Source organism: Euprymna scolopes, chromosome 29 (genome assembly GCF_053919585.1).
Source record: "Euprymna scolopes isolate OS-2025 chromosome 29, ASM5391958v1, whole genome shotgun sequence".
Taxonomy (NCBI): Eukaryota; Metazoa; Mollusca; class Cephalopoda; order Sepiida; family Sepiolidae; genus Euprymna; species Euprymna scolopes.
In genome coordinates, this window is record NC_136510.1 from 9,719,780 (window position 1) to 9,740,617 (window position 20,838).

The following is a 20,838-nucleotide window of genomic DNA, read 5'->3' on the forward strand; positions in this document are numbered from 1 at the left end:
ATATATATATATATATATATATATATATATATATATATATATATATATATATATATATATATATGGGTTTGTTCGCATCTGCATCGCAACTAAAAAGAAATTCAGATACTAAGAAATGAGGGTGGAGAGTAGTAGGTTTTGGTTCGATTTTAGCTGATGGCACTCAAGTATATATATATATATATATATATATATATATATATATAGTTTTGATCTCACTACTATTTATTAGGTTCAATATAATAATCGATAGAGAACTGTTCCCACAATAATAAATTTGTAATCTTCATGGTCTGCTAATATAAATAATTATATATATATATATATATATATATATATATATATATATATATATATTCCGGGTCCCTGCTTCCCCAACTGTACTGACATGCAGAAGTTCAAGTGTAACGTGAACCGACATCTTGCTGTCCAACTCCCTACATAGTATCCCAGTAGCTTATGTCCCTGATAGTAGCCCCTTACACCAAATTGGTAATATGCCTTGTTTGGGGTGAAAATGTAAAATTATATACATATATATATATATATATATATATATATATATATATATATATATATATATATATACTAGCAAAAGTACCCGTCGTTGACTGGTTTCAAAAACAGCCTACAGAAAATGAACTCTGATTTATGAAAGTATGATAGATTATGAAAAGGAAGGGTTGTAAAGAGATAGCTTCGAATTTGGGGGTATCAAAACCAAAGCAAAATATGATGAAAGTAAAAATAAAATAGATAAACCCCATAATTTATTATACCATACCTGTTCACACTGAAACACTTATCACAATATTCTGTGGATCTATATTAAAAAACCTTGTTAAACTTTGTGACATATTTCCATTCTATGGAGGTCAGATGCGAACAAACCCATAATTTTATAATACCATATTTTTTTCAAACTGAAACATAATTATCAAAGTATACTTACACAGATAGATATGAAAAGTCTTTATTAAAGTTTGTGCCTATTTCCATTCTATGGAGGACAGGCGCGAAAGCAGACCCGACAATTTATTATACCCTCCCTATTTAAGTTAAAACATACTTATCAAAGTATTCTCATGTACATCTTTATCAAAAACACTTGTAAACGTTTCTTTTTTTATTTTTAAATTTTTTATTTCCATACTTTATGGACCAGGCGCGAATGCAGACCCTACAATTTTAATGAACCACCGTTCTGCCATATCAAACATACCCACTCCTGTGTCTCGATACATCTTCTATCATTATACGTAATCAGTTTTTTAAAATAGTCAACCATATAGGAGCCTATTCGTGACCAGACACACACACACACACACACACACACACACACACAGAGCTTTATATTATAGATATAAAACATTTTAGGTTGTTAAAAACAGGCTAGTCTTAACTCATCATTAACTTAGAATGAGAACATTATGCCAAATTGATGGCTGAATATGGTTAAATTTGTGCTCATTTTTGTATTAAATACTATTAATTCCTAACTGTGCATCGAACGAATACCATACTACTTAGTACACTGCACCTTATCATAAAAAAGGTCCATACAAAATTTTATCTCGGTAGTTTTGAAGAAAAATTGAAACAGACAGATAACCTACAAAGTAATTAACAAACACACAGATAGGCAGGCAAATGTGTCTCATCTCATTAGTATAGACCCCCAGACTCTGTCGGAGTCATATTTTTTGTTTTGGCTGGGGAGGATGACGCACATAACGTTGATGGTGATGTGTACTCTAACAGGCGGGCGAGAGGGTAGCTGAGAGATATTCGAAAAATTCGAGATCGGTTATCCATTGAGAAAAATCTTGGGAATTTCTGCTATCTCACAAAGCCTGTTTGCAATCTCCCTTCACCACCACCAATTATACGTCCCTCCCTCCCTCCCTAAATGTTACATCCCCGCATCCCTTGACATGCATCAGCATGGATGACATGCTGCAGCTCAGTATAAAACTAATAAAGACATAAACACTTTTTTTGTAATTGCTCGGATTTTTTTTTCCATATCGATATTGGCGCGTTTCGAAAAGCATCCAAGTGATAATCGCAAGAAAGTCTGCAACATTATTACATGCGCACTTGAATGTGTGTATTTGCTCAGATAGTCTGACGGATTGGTTGGTTGTTTTTTTTTTTTACGGCATATCAACCCTTTTCGTGTTCCAGAAAAATAAATAAATAAGTTTTAAAGTATGTGTAACGTCTTTATATTAAACCATCTCTCTACCTCTTCCAATCCGGCTATCTTATCTGTTTTCCCACACCCCACGTCCCCACCCCTCCTTTACTTCTTTTATATAACATTAGAAATGGCTGCAAACTCCACCCACCCCCTCCCTCCCTATGCATGAATGTGTTCCTCTGAGGTCATTAGAACTATGCCTGTTTTTAAGATTCACTTTACACATCCATCGCATCATTTCTCTCCATGCAACGCATGTCTTCAACTCTCACTAGCCACAAAAGCAAAATATATGAGTGAGATTATAACCTCCCCTTTACCATAGAGTAAGAATAATAAAAATAATTATCCTAAAGTCAATCGCTTAAGGCAGACAACCATTATAAATTCCATCGTTGTTGTTTATTTAAAAAAAAGAAGCCCCAGTCAATTATTTACTACGAAAAAGAAAAGAGAAAAATTAAATAATAAAAAAAATAAAATAAAAATAAAAACAAAAGTTTAAAAGAACAGAAATTGACAGCTAGTTTAAATTCGATCCCAGAAGAAAACTTTAATTCTTAATCATATTTTCCAGGGTTGTTTTTTTTTTTTTTTTTTCTTAATAAGTTTTCTGGAAAATCCTCACCAATTACCAACCAGAATAGAAAAAAAACCAACAAAAAACAAAAAAACAACAAATGTCTCCCAAAAAGCAGCAGACTTCCACTATAAGCAACAGCACAGGTCAAAAGATGGGTGACGAATGCAGGAGAGTGATTTATAATTAAAACCCAAGAAAACCTACCAATGTTTTTACCACAGCTATCATGTTTTTAGTCGCGTGCAAGCGACTCTATACGTCGGTCCGTAGGTCGGTCGGTCTGTCCGTAACACTTTTGTGCTTGGCCTTTTTGGTTAAGATCAAAGGTCTGTTGTTAATAGATGCTGTTCTTAGCTTTTTAAGCTTTTCTTGGCCTTTTGGCCAAGATCAAAGTGTAGTTTTTTTAAATTTTTTTTTAATGTCCCTTGACACAAATGAAATTTTATTAATACTGTTATTTTTTTGTATTTTTTGATATAAATAAAAAATGTTTTTAAAATTGGATTTAAGTAGGAGCCCCCCCCCCACCACACACACATAAATACAAATTTAAAGGAGTAACCATGATAAAAGAGGCTGGCCGAGAGAAAAATCATTTAAAATTTACAACAGAGACGAGATGGATCAACCAACCTCACCCCCCTTCTTTTTGAGTTGGCCTTGTGCCTAAGTTTTTTGTTCATTTTCCCTATTGTATTTTTTTTCCTATGAATAAAAAATTTAATATCTCAAAGTGTAGTATCTGTTCTTACTACATGCTGTACTTATGTTTGTAACTTTGTGATATAAAGTGGGGATCACTTTTCTGTATTAATTTAATGTAAAATGATCACCCATTTTACAAACAATCAGTCTCAAAGCCATTCAAGTCATTCTCCAGATCATTCAAGTTGTTTTTGAAGGATTCCAGTTATTTTTAAGCATTCAAGTCATTCTTAAGGTCATTCAATTCATCCTCAAGTTCATTAAAGTCATTCTAAGTCATTTAATTTTTTTTATTTAAGTTATTTCAGCCCATTTTTTCGGCCATTTTAGTTTATCTTTAAGAATTTCATGTCAATCCTACATTCACGCATTCGTTCATTACACGAGAGTACGTGACTAATGGCTATCGGCCTTGTTTTTGACACACTCGATTTTATTTCCTTTTTACATTTTCTTTTCTTCTCCCCCCCTCACCCATCTCTTACTCTGTCTTATATTTATAACTTTATAAAATTTTAACTTTATTTATTTTTCCTTTTTTATCTTTTTTTTTTATATGGTGTCTCCTCCCCCCTTCCCTTCCACTTTTTCCCTCCTCCTCTCTCTATCCCTTACTTCCACTCTCCTGGCTTTTAATACTCAGATATAAAACAATATCTTTCCTTTTTAACTTGAATCATCTGATGATATAGACGGAAAATTTTTATCCTGTCTATTGAAACAACTTGTTGAAATAATATAGAACATAAATATGCATACACACACACACACACACACACACATATATATAACTTTATTCAATTGGCAAAATTTTAGAATAATTATAAAAAAGTGAACCATCGCGTAAATTCAATCAACTAAAAAAATGGAAACCGGGGTGAGGAAAAAATATATATATATATATATATATATAATGGGGCAAGTTATATGTACAATTCAATAAAATAAATAAGTCGATTAAAAAACGATCGTTAAAATATACCCAAAGCGCTTTTCGTTCATACAAACATTTTCAAGGGTCATAAGTCTGAAAATTATTATTTTTTAGAATATTTGGTAGTGATATGGAATAAGAGCGGAGAGGAGGTTAAGAAAATAAAAAAAAAAACCTGACTACCCAAATAATTCTAACTGAAGCCGGAGGTTTCTCTGCTTGCACAAAGTAGGGGGGTTAGCAATGATGGCAAGTGCTTCGAGGACAGACAGGTGGAACTTTGTGCGTCCTCGGTACAAAACAGAAAAACACTCCGGAGAGAAAACAAGACAGCACTCCTTTTTATCGACCAAGTGTTGGCCGATGGACGATTCTATCAGTTGAGATTTTCTGGTAGTAGGTTGATGATCTCGGATGAAACGGAGAACATGTTGGGCGATTCTGACCTGAAGACGCTGGCTCGTCTTGCCTATATAGACGGCACCACACCGACATTGAAATTTATAAATAATATTACTTGTTTGGGAGATAGGCAAGACATCCTTACGAAATGAGGGAAAGGCGGTTTTTGTGGAAAAGGCAATACGGAGCGATAGAGCACCAAAATTAGAAGACACCAGAGAGGAAATCTTATCGCAAATAAGTTGGCCTTCAAGTCCAATCCAGGGTAACTTAAGGTATACCGGAAATCTACATGGACCGTATTTTGGTAGCTCAGAAAAGGATTGAATTTTTTTTATTAATAACTAAGTTAACTAATGGAGGTGGATATCCATTAGTAATAAAAATCCTTTTAATGTTTTCAATTTCCACATCAATAAAATATATATATATATATATTTTTTTTTCTTTTCCTCACCCCGGTTTCCATTTTTTTAGTTGATTGAATTTACGCGATGGTTCACTTTTATATATATATATATATATTATATATATATATATATATATATATATATATATATATGTATAGCTCTTGTATCGCACTATTGAGCTAGCTAAAATAGAACTTTATGCTATTTTTATCTATTTTATTTATATGTCAGTACTATCATAAGTAGTTAACTTATATATAAACATATATATGTATATATGTTAGAGATGGGACAATTCCAATATTCCCGATTTTTCTGATTCATTAAAAAAAAAAAAGCATGATTTTATCAGCAGTTGTATCACCAAGCACAGCAATTACGGCTGCAGCTGATTTCAAACAAAGTCTACAGAATTTTATTGAGATTGTCGGACTGACTTCCTCATCTTGGTTGTTATAGTCACAACGTTTCGGCCGTTTTGCCCTCCGGCTTTCATCAGGTCTGGATGGAGAGGGGGGGGTATCGCCCCCTATGGGATGAAGTAAAAATAATAAACAGAGAAACCCACTGGAAAGTGAGAAAACTTAAAGAAACAGCTCACATGCTCGGACATAACAACCTACTGAGCAAACCAAGTGTAGAGCTGAATGCAATTTGGACACCTCTGATAGAAAGAGAAAACCTTGAATAACAATATAGATTTAACATTAATAAAGACCAACTAAGAATTGTCCTAGTGACATATGGCCGAGTGGTCCTAGACGTAGTATCAAAGTTCACAGTTACCCAAAGGTGCTGAGTTCAATCCTGAACGAAGGCAGTGAAAAGTAACATTCAAAACAAAGAATCACCAACTATGTCCCAGAGCCTAGCTGGAGTCCGAACATGGTACCCCCGTAATAATAATAAAGGGTTGGGTTCGAGACTAACAAACGGTTCCCCAGTTCGATACAAAACACCTGATTATAACAACCAAGATGAAGAAGTCAGTCCGACAATCTCAATAAATGAAAACACCTCATCTCAAAAATATTTGTATTATTCAGACGACTGTGCTCATCTTGAATGTTATTCTCACAACTTTCTGGTTGATGTAACTTTTGGCCTCCTTCAGGTATATACTGTATCGAACTTTGGTATCTTTTTGTCAAACTCAGCAATCTACCCTTGTGCAAATTCCCGAATTTGTCAGGATACACTCTTTATTTTTGTTTGCGTTTATTATCTAACATTTCTCTCGCTCTTTCACAAGTTGAAATCTAAAACCAGTTTTCCTTAAAAACATTCCTTAAAACTCGCTCTCCCCAAAAATCTTCTCCCACGCTGGGAACCTTAAAAAATTCTCCCTTCTCTCAACAACATGCAAGTTTTATACAGAAAACTGACAGACTCTATTCTAATGGACGACATCATCTTGTAGCATAATCATTTATATGCCAACTCTCGGGGACCCACACGTTGCATGCAGACACTAGCAAGGAAATGAAGAAAAAGGCATCTGACTCCTTTTTATTCAGTTGAAACAACAGACATTTATTTACAGGTACTTTTCAGAATAAAGCCTCACCTCTTGTTCAAAACTCTGCCCGTATTCCAATATTCCAATATACTTAACAAGACTAACTATTTTAATGGAATGTGTTCTGATGAACTTGTTTCACTTGTACCCCCTCGACATACATATCCCCGATAAACACGCTTAGCAATAAGATCTTACCCCTTCACTGTTGATGTGCCTAAATGCTAGAAAGCTTTCTATTCTAATAGTTTCTTCCCTCGAACAACTAGACTTTGGAATTCCCTTCTTGCTGCCTGCTTTCCTGGCAAAGTTTAAATTTAACATAAACAAATATTTTGTTAATCTTTCCCAGACATGGCCCCAAATAGTAGCCCCTTACGTCCAAGTGGCAATATGCATTGTAAGGGGGGGGGGGGTGAACAGGAGTAAAAAAAAAAAAAGAAGACTCTGCCATGTCAAACATGTTGTACTCTGCCTTTATCCGACCATATTTAAGACACGTCTTTTCCTGTCGCTCTCTGCCCACTGTGTCCTTCTCTCACATTAAGGGTCCACGTTTTTGTTTTTTTGTTTTTTTATAAATTTTTTTTCCTTGTTGTGACGTTACCTCACACATGGCTCAGTATTTGCATGCGTTGGCTGCTGCTGCATGCGCTCTGTTACAATCCTTTTCTGACGTGATTCATGTATGGAGATAAATCAGATTCCAACACCCCACACACATAATTTTATTAAATAAAAATGACAAAAAATAAATAATAAAATAAATCTGTTATATAAAAGGAAAACTGTGTGTGTGTGTGTTTGTATATATGTATGTGTTTGTATGTATATATGTGTGTGCATATGTGTGTGTTTGTATATATGTGTGTGTGTGTGTGTGTGTGTTTGTATATATATGTGTGTGCGTATGTGTGTGTTTGTATATATGTATGTGTGTGTGTTTGTATGTATATATGTGTGTGTTTGTATGTATATATGTGTGTGTTTGTATGTATATATGTGTGTGTTTGTATGTATATATGTGTGTGTTTGTATGTATATATGTGTGTGTTTGTATGTATATATGTGTGTGTTTGTATGTATATATGTGTGTGTTTGTATATATATGTGTGTGCATATGTGTGTGTTTGTATATATGTATATGTGTGTGTGTTTGTATATATGTGTGTGCGTATGTGTGTGTTTGTATATATGTATGTGTGCGTATGTGTGTGTTTGTATATATGTATGTGTGTGTATGTATGTCTGCAAAAAACTTTTGACAGAAGCATCAGACCTTGACGAAATAGGTATCGTTAGATCAATCTCTCGGATGAAGATTAATTCTGTACTGATCAACTGGGCCGTTTTTTTGCAAGGAGGGGTCACTTTTTGCATCAACAGTTTTGAAAGTCATACGCCTAGCAATCTGAACGTACATTTAAAAAACGTTATTTCATCATGACATCATGAGTCGTTGTGGCGGTGACATCTAGCATGTTAGCTTTTTTCACCTCCTTTTCCTCTTTCGCGTTACAGGTTTGAGCCTGGCCACTGCGGCTAATTTTTTCTTTTGTGCTCACACAGGTACTCACTGCTATTTTGATTGAAACAAAAGTTTTTTTGATTCATTTTTTTTTGAGGGGGGTGGGTGCTCAGTATTCTTAGTATAGCAGCTTTATCCACCCGGGCAACACTTGGTATCCATGCTAGTAAAAAATAAAAGAAAGTATTGCTTACTGGTTTATAATCCGGTATTCCATCGTATATGTTCATACGCGAAATGTCTGCTTTTAACCGCTTCCTGTGACTTGGCTTTGTTATTCCAATGGCCGTCAAGTCCTGAAACAATAAGAAAACAAAGAAACAATTAGTGTTTACTATCCAATATATATTGCTGTCGATAGCACAAATGGCCAACTTTTCAGGGATGCGGGTCACCAATGGTTATAATGGTTCAAATTGAGATACAACTTTAATTTCAATTTAGTTAGATGAATTTTGTTTCATTAAAGACTGACTTCCTGTCTCCTTTCACTCAGTGTCTTTCTCTTAAGTATGACTATCGTAATTGAAACTGATGGAAGCTATTTTTGAATTTTTGACATGGGGATTGATAATTCCTATTGGTTAAATTATTCAGACAACGTTTTTTTAATATTTTCCTGGAAACGAGAGCATGCTAACCCTGCATATTGAATAAAAGGTACTGTTCGAATTTTTGTGCAGATTTCCAAGTTCGATGGAAAGATTGTGGAGTTTGTCAAGATACATCTGAAGAAGGTTGGAGGTTAAATTCACCAAAATGTTGTCAAAATAACACTCAAGATGAGAACAGTAGTACGAAGAATAAAAATAATATGAATAACCAATCCTCATCTCAAAAAATTCAGAAACAGAAGTTTCAATTAATAAAGTCAAACTTAAGACAAAGACGCTGAATGGTAGGAAGGAGACAGGATGTCATTCTTTAATGAAACAAAATTCATCTGACTTTTCCTACCCTTTTTTATGAATCGTTTGGAGTCTTAGTTTTCATGGCAAGATTTATATTTTCACTTTTCAGAAATAACTGCATTAACAGGGAAAACAAGATGGAAAGTGGACGAGGAAGAGAGAACAAACAGGAAAAGAGAAAGATAAAGCAAGAGGGAAGAGTGGGATTTTGCTGTTTCTCGTGTTAGTCAGTGGCATTTATCTTCTATGAGCTTGACAGAACACGTTTCATTAAAGTAGAACTGGCACAGTGATAAAACTGCAGTGATGGGACAGAGGTCGGAGCTTGGAAACTTTTTTTTTATCCTATGCCTGCTCAGTATGTAGTCCAGTCTAAAGTGTTGACATTTTTTTTATTGTTATTTGTTTAGTCATGTTCACCCCAAACAAGGCATATCGCCACTTGGACGTAAGGACCTACAATTTGGCACCATGTTTAGATGTGCGAGATGTCGGTTTACATTACATTTAAATTTCTGCATGTCAGTACAGTTATGAAAGCAGGAAACAGGGAGGGAATTCCAAAGTCTAGCAGTCTGAGGAAAGAAACAATTAGAGTAGAAGGCTTTTTGGCATTTAGGAACCTCTACAGTGAAGGGGTGGGATTTTGTTGCTAAACAGGTTTGTCAGGGGTATGTACGCCAAGAGAGTACAAGTGCGATAAGTTCATTAGAGCCCATTCCATTAAAATACTTTTAAAACAGAGACAGGGATGCAATATTGCGATGATGAGGGGGAGAGAGAGGTTGGAGCATATAGCAATCTCTCAAATAAAGTATGAATGACAGTCTTGTACGAACTGTGAACAATCAGTAAAAAATAATAACGTGCTCAAACGGTTCTTTCAAAGTTGTTACTGTGATTGTGCAGTTCTCTATCGTTGAGTTGGTGGTGGTGGTGGTGGTGGTGGTGGTGGTGGTCGACCTAATCTAATTTTAACCTTTGCAAAAATCTAATATTAATGTGGTACAAATCAAATTTTAATATTTAAAGAAAATCTAAATGTTATCTTTTAAACAATCTAAATTTAATTGTTTTAAAAAATCTAATCTTAAACTCTTTGACAGACAAACCTGTTTAGCAACAAAATCCCACCCCTTCACTGTGGAGGTTCCTAGATGCCAAAAAGCCTTCTACTCTAATTGTTTCTTTTCCTCAGACTGCTAGACTTTGGAAAAAATGTGTGTGTGTGTGAGGGGGGGGTTAGTGTCAATAAGGTCTTACCTCAGGGGTCATTCTTGAGATGGTAGGCATGTCGTAGCCGGCTGCCACAAAGTTATGATAGTACTCCTCGAAACGAAGATCTCGTAACCAGGTTAGAAGAATCTCCGAATCCTGAAAAAGAAAAAAAAATTGGATTAAATTAAGAATTTTCTCAGTACACAGAATATTTAGTAGAGGGAACCAAATTTATAAATAGTGAAAACAAAAAATTGTTATTTGAAAAATAAACATAAAACAATAATAAATTAATAAATATCATATCTTAACACCAATATTTTTTCTTTTCAGATTGAAATGCTAATGAAATCCTATCCAGTTTAAAGCTAAATAATTCAATAAAATTATCCATAAAAATAAAAATCGCCATATATATTTTATAAATTACTAACTAGCTCTACCTACGTATTGAGCACTTTTGAAGTAAATACTTAAAGTTTACGCATAAATCTATACTTTCGTATATTCATTTTATGTGAGTAAATTAAGTAGTTATATATATATATATATATGAGGGGCGTGCAATAAGTAATGCCCCTGATATTACTAATGATTACTATATTGTCCAATTTCTACTGTACACTCTTTAACCCTTATCCTTGAGTGGCCTCTTGGCCTTGATAATGTGGTGATGCCTATGTAAAAAAAAAAAAAAAGATATATATAAACGCACACACATACCCAACTTTATATATAGATAGATGTCACGTTTGCTTACGTATGTTATGAGCAAATCATGAATCAAAAACCAGAAATGCATACAGAAATTAACGTCGCACATGCACGCATACACAACACATCTGTTTATGCAAGTTGCCAAGGAAACCACCCAACAGCATCCAACGCAATAAATATCCAGCCATGCGGCTTTATGCTGTCACCCAGCAGGATTGCCATCCTATCCCTTTCTTGGGCAGCAAATTATTTATTTCTTTTAGATCAGGCAAATGTTATGTATAAATCTGGCGGCTGGCAATTTGTCATGGTCACGTGATGTGTTATATAAGGAGGAGGAGGGGGGGCGGAAGGAGAAAAAACACGGAAAACAAAACGAACAAATGTCTATTTTGTTTTGAAATAATATTAGATATATTACAAAAATATATAAATAATATTATATATATATTACAAAGATAATATAAATAATTTAAAATTGGAACCTATCAAGATAATAAAAAAGCTCAATATACTAGATAGAGCAATTGAAGAATTTATTCAATTTTATTTTCCATCATTAATTTTTTTCTATTTACTTATACACACACACAATATATACATACGCACACAAATATTTATTTCAAAACTATATATACACATTTCAAAGTGTACCGGTGGTTTCATTGCGTTGAATTAACAATAAGAGGCTGAATGGAATCAATGCAAATTCATCAGCAACTTTGAAAAGGCGAAACAACGCAAAGTAAACAAACATATACACACGTGCGTGCACACATGCACACACACACACACACACACACACACACACACACACACACACACACACACACACACACCTTACATTACCCATCCTGCCATCTCTTTCTTCCTTCCATAAACAAAATCTATTAGCGTTGGTTACTAAGGTCTATTTGAAAATCAAAAATTCCGAGTTAAAACGCCCGTTAAACGGTGTTTCTTTTCTGTTTGTTTACTTTGCGTTGTTTCACCTTTTCAGAGTCGCTGATGAATTTGCATCGATTCCATCCAGCATCTTATGGTTGCTTCTATGCAATGAAACCACTGGTACGCCTTTGAAATATATATATATATAGTTTTGAAATAAATATTTGTATTTTCAGCTCTCACATCCACGATCGAGCACTTTATTTGATTTTTTTTCATCGCCTCCTGACACATTATATATATATATATATATATATATATCAGTATTTAGTGAAATTGAATTATTGTATACTCAATTAAAACACCATTCGCCTATCTCTACTGATGAATTAACTAGTGTTAAAATTCAGTTGGGCGAATTAGGTCGGAGGTTTTCTGCCATAAATACTAAATCTAGTGATTTTGTTTGGCAGAAAAATCATTTTGAAGCTGCAAAATTAATTAGGTCTAATCCCGACATTTACCTTTCTCGCCCGGATAAAGGATCGGGCGTTGTTATACTTAACAAAACGGATTATATCTCCAAAATGTTACAAATCTTGGACGATAAAAGTAAGTTTCTCCGTTTGGGTGATTTATGCCATGATGATACTTTTCGTATGGAAATAAAAATCCAGAAAAGATTTCTTCAACTTCATAAAAGCGGATTTATTTCTAAGGAGATTTATGATAGAATCCGACCCATCGGTTCTCAAAGGCCTAGAATGTACGGTTTACCCAAGGTCCATAAACCCAACATTCCTTTGCGACCCATTTTATCTATGTTGGGTTCTGCACAACACGAACTTGGTAAATGGCTAGTTGACCTTCTTAAACCTGTGCTTTCTTTTTATTCGGTCCATTGTATCTCTGATTCTTTTCAATTCGTATCTCAGATACAAAAATTACCTTTATCTAAAAATACCGAGTTCTTGGCTTCCTTTGACATTAATAGTCTTTATACTAATATACCTTTGGATGAAACCATTGGTATTTGTGCTGACTATCTATACCGTGGCCCCTTAAAATCTCCACAATTTCCTGAACGAATTTTTGTTGAACTAATGGAACTTGCTACTAAATCAGTCTCCTTTAGTTTCAACAACATTGTGTACCGTCAAATTGATGGGATATCAATGGGTAGCCCTCTAGGTCCTTCGTTAGCCAACATTTTCGTTGGATTTTTGGAAAACGAATTATTTTCCAAAATTATTAAGCCAGCATTCTACACACGCTACGTTGATGATACTTTTGCATGCTTTCCCTCTCGGAGCGAAGCTAAACAGTTTCTTCGTCTTCTTTGCAACCTGCATCCATCTTTACAATTTACTATGGAGGTTGAAGACTGTAGCTCTCTCCCATTCCTCGACGTTCGTGTTTCTAAAGTTGGTACTACGTTTGAGACCTCTGTTTATAGAAAACCTACATTTACAGGGCTCTATCTTAATTGGTTTTCTTTTGCCCCTCAGTCTAGAAAAATAAACCTCATTAGCGCTCTTACGCATCGTGCACTTATGATTTGTTCACCAAACCGTCTTGATACGGAACTTGGTGAAATTACAACTATTTTTCTTAATAATGGATATCCCATTAATATAATAAAATCTACTATTGAACGTAAAATTACTACATTTAATAGCGGTAAACATATTGGTCCATCACGTTGTCCCATTTATCTAAAATTACCATGGTTGGGTCCTGATGGCCTTCATATTGTTAAAAGGATTTCTTCTGCTACTCAACGATGTTTTCCAGCTACTATGCTTAGAGTAGTTTACACAACTCGAACCTTTTTCTCTTCTTTTCGTAAAGATGTTTTGCCAACCATTCAAAAGAACTCTGTTGTTTATAAATTCGTTTGTCAGTGTGGAGCTGACTACGTTGGCAAAACGTCCCAAAGATTAGAAATGAGAATATCCCAACATATCCCTCGGGATATTCGACTACACCAGGTTTCGAGAGCATCCGGGCACTCCCAGGCTCATGAGTCTGCCATTGGCGATCACCTGTTGAGTATAAATAGGTGTGCCGATCAATATTCCGATGGGTGGTTCTCTGTTTTATACAGTGCTAGGTCGAACTATCATCTCAATATCATTGAGGCGTTAGTTATTAACAACTCTCGACCTAGCCTGTGTAGACAAAAGATTTTTAGACATCAGTTGGAGATATTCATTGATTTAAAACCACCTGAACAGTGAGATTTTTTTTTTTTTTTTTTTTTTTCTCCACTGTTCTTCTAACTGTAACCAAAATTCCCCTCTTCCCTCATTCGTTTTCTTAGTTTTTAATCTATCATTCTGACGTTTCCTCTTAGAGGGTCAGACGATAAGGCCTTAGGGAAAATTTTAATTTCACCTGCCCATTTCTTGTTTTTTTTGGTATTTAAATTAAATTATGTTTCCTCTGAAATTTCTCCTTCCATTCTGCTGTACCAAAAATTTACTTATATATATATATATATATATATATATATATATATATACACTAGGCATCTCAATAGCTATTACGTTATGCATGCATATTCGCAATGCCCTTGTTCAAGCTTCACTTGGCAAATTCCATTGTTTATTTTTCACACTTTTGCACCAATTTTCCCAAGCTAAAACCCAAATATAAAGTTTCGCATGGGTTTGAATACCCTATATATTAACTTTCATGTCTAGATCAAAAACTGACGCAGGAGTTTGTTTGGAAAATTTTTTTAAACAAATATATCTACGCATACATAAATACATACAGAAAGAAGTGTTTGTGTTTACTATAAGCTTTTTATGCAACTATTATGCAAGTATAAATCATGTAGAATATCTGCATGAATATAATTACACGTAATATTTAACAAAAGATGATCATCTCATAATAAAACCAAAAACACTAATAGGGAATTAATTAAAATCAATGTTTAAAAGGATATGCAAATTAGCTAGATCTTTTGCAGATGAATGTAATTCCACGACCCATGTATAACAAAGTTGTATTTTCTTTTTAAATAAATAGAAAAAAGAGATTTTAATATGAATCTCAACATAAAAAGGTAAAAAAACTTATAGGAGTATATATAAACATTATACATACACACACACACACATACATATATATATATATATATATATATATATATATATATATTTCCTTACACGTTGTTGGAATTAAAATAATCACCCTGTTTTATGATTGTTGGTCATTTTCGACTTAGCATCCTTTTGATGAAGGGATGCGCATCCATTTTGCTTGTTTCAAGTGCACCCACATTTGCCATCAACATTTGATTCTTTTACTTTTTCGTTTTTTGTCCTTTCATGAAATTAATGCCAGAGGCAAAAACGTCCATATGTTCTCATTCACAAATGACAGAACGCAACGCGACCGTGACCAGATTCATTCATACAACAAAACAATCTTCGATCTGCCACTAAATGCCACCTTCGCCCCTCCTACTCACTTTTCTCTTCAGTAGTTTGATCGTTAGTGTCGAATATGCCTTCTTTCCCCGCCTCTCATGTGGGAGTCAGTATGCATCGGTGCATATTTCTGGAAATATGTGTAGAAATATCTGCAGGCAATTTGCCTACAAATTGCAACATGTAAAAACGATAAGGATTTTAATGATCCACTGGATTACAAACAATTAAATCAGCAATCTGGGATCAAATCCAGCCAGAGGATCTTTATGAACTAATATTATCTTGATTTGGTTCCGATTTTTTTTAGAGTTTGATTTCTTGTTGGATATATATATATATATATATATATATATATATATATATATATATATATATATATATATATATATATATTACTATTGTGCCTGTATTTGGCTTTTATAAGTGTTGTTAGCAAATGGAGTCAAAGCTGACTTTGTAAGTGGGGTTGAATCTCCCGACCAGTAAGAATTGTCACTTCCTGTACTGATGATTGCGAAAGCATGAACACTAGTGTCTGTAGGCATGAAAAAATAATTGTGTGTGTATATATATATATATATATATATATATATATATATATATATATAAAATGCCGCTCGGCATTGTGCGGTCATCAAATATGCTTAAATAAATTTTAATTCATGCAGATTTCATATTTATTATTACAGAACCAATACTTTGTTGATTATTATATTGTACCCAATATATAGTAGTGATTTCAAAAATTAAAAAAATATTACTTGGGTATAATCAGCTAGAATCGAAACCAAAACATTTAGTTCTTCAGTTTTAGTGCTTACTGTTTGAGCTGTCACCAGGTGGATAAGAAAATGCTAAAAATTAAACAGACTTAAATGCATAAATGTGTATTTGTATACAAAAGCATTTTAAATCGACTTACGTTAAATTCCAATTTTTTTCACGTTTGACTGTTTAGCATCTATTTTTACCGTCTAAAGACTAAATTTCATTTGGTCCAAATCCCCTACGTATCAAGTTTCAAGACTGTAGACTAAAAATTGACAGAGGAATTTGGCAGAGACCGTTCCTCAGACAGGCAGATAAGGTCACTTTATCTCTATATAAATAAAATGAACTCATTTTTTCCCGTCTGATTTTGACATTAATAGGATTAAAAATCAAGATATTTCATGCAAATATAATATGCACAAACGGCAGAACAATATCTGAGGTGTGTTATAGGCTTATTATTTCTAAAATTCCTCGATAATCTTAGATTTCTATACTTTTTCTGCTGAGAAGTCACGGCCAAAATCGGTTAAGATCAATGGAAGTGGTAAAATATTTTCTCTCTAATAAATTCCTCCTCCCCCTGCCACCACTTAACACCATTTGGGGATCGTTCACAAGGAACAGTTGAGAAGAGTACACCGGTTTGGCTTCGTAGTTCTTTCATGTGAAGTTATTTAAAATCACTAAACTAAGCTGCAGTGCTCTGTGGCGTAGTGGTTAGTGTGCTGGACAATTCACATTATATTTTCACGTTCGCGCCGACCTACCGTAGTCGTTTTTTTTTTTTTTTTTTTTTTCCTAAACAACTGGAATGGACTTTTCTTGGTGGCCGAACTGTTAACGTTGCAGATGTTTTTTTGTTTTTTTTTCACACTTTATTTTCCTACTTTTACTCATGACTCCGGGTTTGACCCTTCCTACTTACCTACCATAACATTTTTTAACCCCCCCCCCGTCCCGGAAACAAACACTCGGGCAACGCCGGGTACCCCCGCTAGTATATATATATATATATATATATATATATATATATATATATATATATATATATATATATATATATAAAGTAATAATATAGTATTATACAGTGACGAGTGATGAGATTGTACATCTCAAAACTAAAATAGATTCAAATCTCCTAAAATTTATAATAGAATTCTCCGCAGAGACATGTGACATTCCAGATAAAGTACTTGATAAAATTCAGTTGTAAGTTACACTTTTTTAGAGGTTGAAGGTTCTATCATCAGTGTGAATTACTGGGGAGTTCTACCCAGTCATGGCTGATGGAACAAGCGCATGCTACCCCCCCCCCTCCGGATTAAATAAAGGATTCTGTTTAAAATTTCGTGTGGATTCCTCCGGAATTCAACAGAAAGATTCCGGAGTTTGACGAGATGCACCTGAAGAAGGTCAGACATCACATTAACCGAAACATTATGAATAACATCCAAGACGAAAACAGTGGTTTGAATAATCCGAATAATACATCATGAGAAATACTAAACTCAAATTCTTGGTGCACGTTTATCCCGAGTCATTAAACACTGAGCTACCATTCCCAAGAAACGAGTTATTAATTGTAAACGCTAAAAAATTGACAGTTTATTTATTTATTTATTTTTTTGAAAACTATTTTCAAATCATCTTTTGTTTTTTGACATTTTAGCAATTTGCGGAAGATGAAATTGATTTTGTAGAAGAAGCGAAAAAAAAATGGAAAGAAATTAAAAACTTTAGTATTTTTTTGTTTTTCATTCAATCTCAAACTAATATGACAAACAGATGTGCTTTTAAAAATCGATATTCCGTTTTTCGCGTTCGATTATAGATTTTGCGAGATGCGATATTGGAAATATATGTCATGATGAAAGCGACATGTATTTGTAGTGGTTAGTGCTTTGAACATTGCTTCATAGGCATCATGAGTTGGAACAAATATCTCGAGGACATTGCGAAGGTTGCTGCAAAGAAAATCGGCTTTCTCAACTGCGGTAAAGAATTACTCACACCTGAGAGTATCCTATGTCTCTTGGAAACTTGTTGTTGCCACATCTAGACTGGTGCATCTACTACTAGAGAAAGCCCACCTTCTTGGCAGCAACCTTGGCAATGTCCTCGAGATATTAAACAGCGTCCAAAAGAAAATCTTAAATCTAATAGTTTCCACACTATCAGATAAACGTAGATTCCATGAACAAAGTTTCTTTCTTAGAACTGCACACCGTGGAACTCTCTTCCGTTTCCCTGCTTTCCAGCTGACTACAATGTGGTCGTCTTCAAGTCCAATGTAAACAAGTTCTTGATGAGCCGTTCCCCTTAAGTAATCCAATTTACCAAATTTCTACTACTAACGATTACTACGATATTGTCCCATTGACTACTATATGCTAATTAACTCTTCTCCTCCAGTGGCCTTTGGGCCTTGATAAGTGGTGACTCCTTTGTTAAATAAAAAAAAAAGCTCTCTTGTTGCATCCCTGTACCTGGTTTACTGTAATGGAATGTGCTCTAATGAACTCATAACACTTGTGCCCCCTCGATTTAAATACTCCCGACTAACCTGATAAACAGCAAAATTCCATCCCTCCACTACTGAGCCACTCCTTTTGTTTTGATTTGAAACCAACGGTACTGGTACGATACTGCTTCAGAAAGTTTGCAAGGACCAGTGGTGTATTAATTTTTATTTTTATTTCGAACTATTAGTCTCATCTTTATTAGTTGTTGTTTGTTTGTTTTTATTTGTTCACAACGTTTCGGCCAACTTCCTCTGGCCTTCGTCAGGTGGTAACCGCGACGGATAGGAACTTCGAATCTCCTAACTGCATTCTCAGCCATCACTGCCATCCGATCAAAGAATCCAACCTTGATCGCCCTTCGGGGCCCGTGGCGTAGTTGATAGAGACGTTGAATCTCTACGGTTCCAGATGAACATTGTCTGAAGATAGCGGTTTCAATCCCACCCAAAGCGTGCCAGAGGTAATTGGTCAAAAATGTGGTGAGACGACAACAACTACGGATGGCAGTGATGGCTGAGAATGCAGTTAGGAGATTCGAAGTTCCTATCCGTCGCGGTTACCACCTGACGAAGGCCAGAGGAAGTTGGCCGAAACGTTGTGAACAAATAAAAACAAACAAACAACAACTAATAAAGATGAGACTAATAGTTCGAAATAAAAATAAAAATTAACATAAAAATGCTCATCTCAAAATAAAAAAATTCCAATTAAGGAATAATATATATATAGACCAGTGGTGTAGTAGAAACAGTGCTTGGTAAAATTCAGTTACACTCTTCTGGAGGTTGAAAGTGAATTCTCAGTGTGGGTGACCAGAAAATACAGTTGCAAATTACTTAGGACTTCTACCCTTTATTAAGTCATGGCTGCCAGAACAAGAGCATACTACCCCTATGGATTAAATAAAAGGTTTCCAGAGCTCAGAGTCACATCGATCGAAGAAGCTCAGAGTTCACATTGATCGAAACGTTGTGAAAATATCACTCAAGATGAGAACAGTAGTCCGAATAATCCAAATAATATGAATTTTCAATCCTCATCTCAAAAGTTCAGAAACGTTGCAGGATTTTTCTCCCAAAATGTAGTTTTGTTCCAATCAAAGGGAAATAACTCCTTATGAACAACAAGTGCCATTTGAAAATATTGCCGACACAAAGTATTTTCTCGAAGGAATCAAATTACATTTTATTCTTCTTAAAAATATGCTGCAACAACAATCTACAAGTAAAACTGACAAACTAGAATCAAATATCGATTTTGTAGGAAGAAAACTAACGATGACAAAGAAATAATAAAGATATACAAATAACAGAAAAATCCATTGCCAAGCTTGCTGGAAAAATGGTGGGATCCTTCTACCTTTCCAGTAAATATCTCACTCCTGATGCAATTCTCTATCTATATAAAAGCCAGGTACGGCCAATGATGGAGTACTGCTGCCACATCTTCATAGCTTAGTGGGGGATGCCCTTTTCTCTTCCCTGCAACCTCTTTCCCACAGAAGAGACATTGCGAGCCTGTCTCTGCTTTATCATTATTTTCATGGCAAGTGCTCTGATTCCATATCTTTATTATCTCTTTGTCGGCGATTTTTTAGGAAGAAAACTATCGCCGACAAAGAGATAATAAAATATGGACCTTACTTTATATATTAGACTAGCAAATTGCCCGGTGTTGCCCAGTCGTAAAATACACATAAATATATTTTAATTACTGTGTTAACTAATTAACTGAGATGTGCATGCAAATATTGAGTTTTATAAACTGCTCACTTCTTGTAAATAAAAAAAAATAAATACTCGAACCGAGATCGAAACCAAAACTTAAAGACAATGAGTCAAGTACAATAACCATTAGGCCAGCTTGACACGATCATTATAAAGTGTTTTCAAACCTACTATTTCTTAACATAAAGAATCTGTCATGTGAACGATTCACGCATGCACATTCGTGTAATAGTTAATAAACGGATAAAAATCTGATGACCCCTCCACATACCATTTTTTTCAATTTTGACCCCTTAGCAACCCCTTTTTTCTAGATGAATAGCGATTATAAAGGTTTCTACATATCTAAAT

General features: G+C 34.6%; 1 protein-coding gene across 5 annotated transcripts in view; it reads right to left on the bottom strand.

Moving 5' to 3' along the window:
* Positions 1-20,838, bottom strand: part of LOC145252478 (caskin-2-like) — a 969,745-nt gene that overhangs the window by 22,905 nt on the left and 926,002 nt on the right. For all 5 annotated transcript variants that reach the window (XM_080111905.1, XM_080111904.1, XM_080111903.1 and 2 more), the window contains 2 exons: positions 10,459-10,569; positions 8,479-8,580 (listed from right to left, as the gene is read on the bottom strand). In XM_080111905.1, the coding sequence (XP_079968031.1) occupies positions 8,479-8,580; positions 10,459-10,569 (213 nt within the window). The remainder of the gene's footprint in view (positions 1-8,478; positions 8,581-10,458; positions 10,570-20,838) is intronic.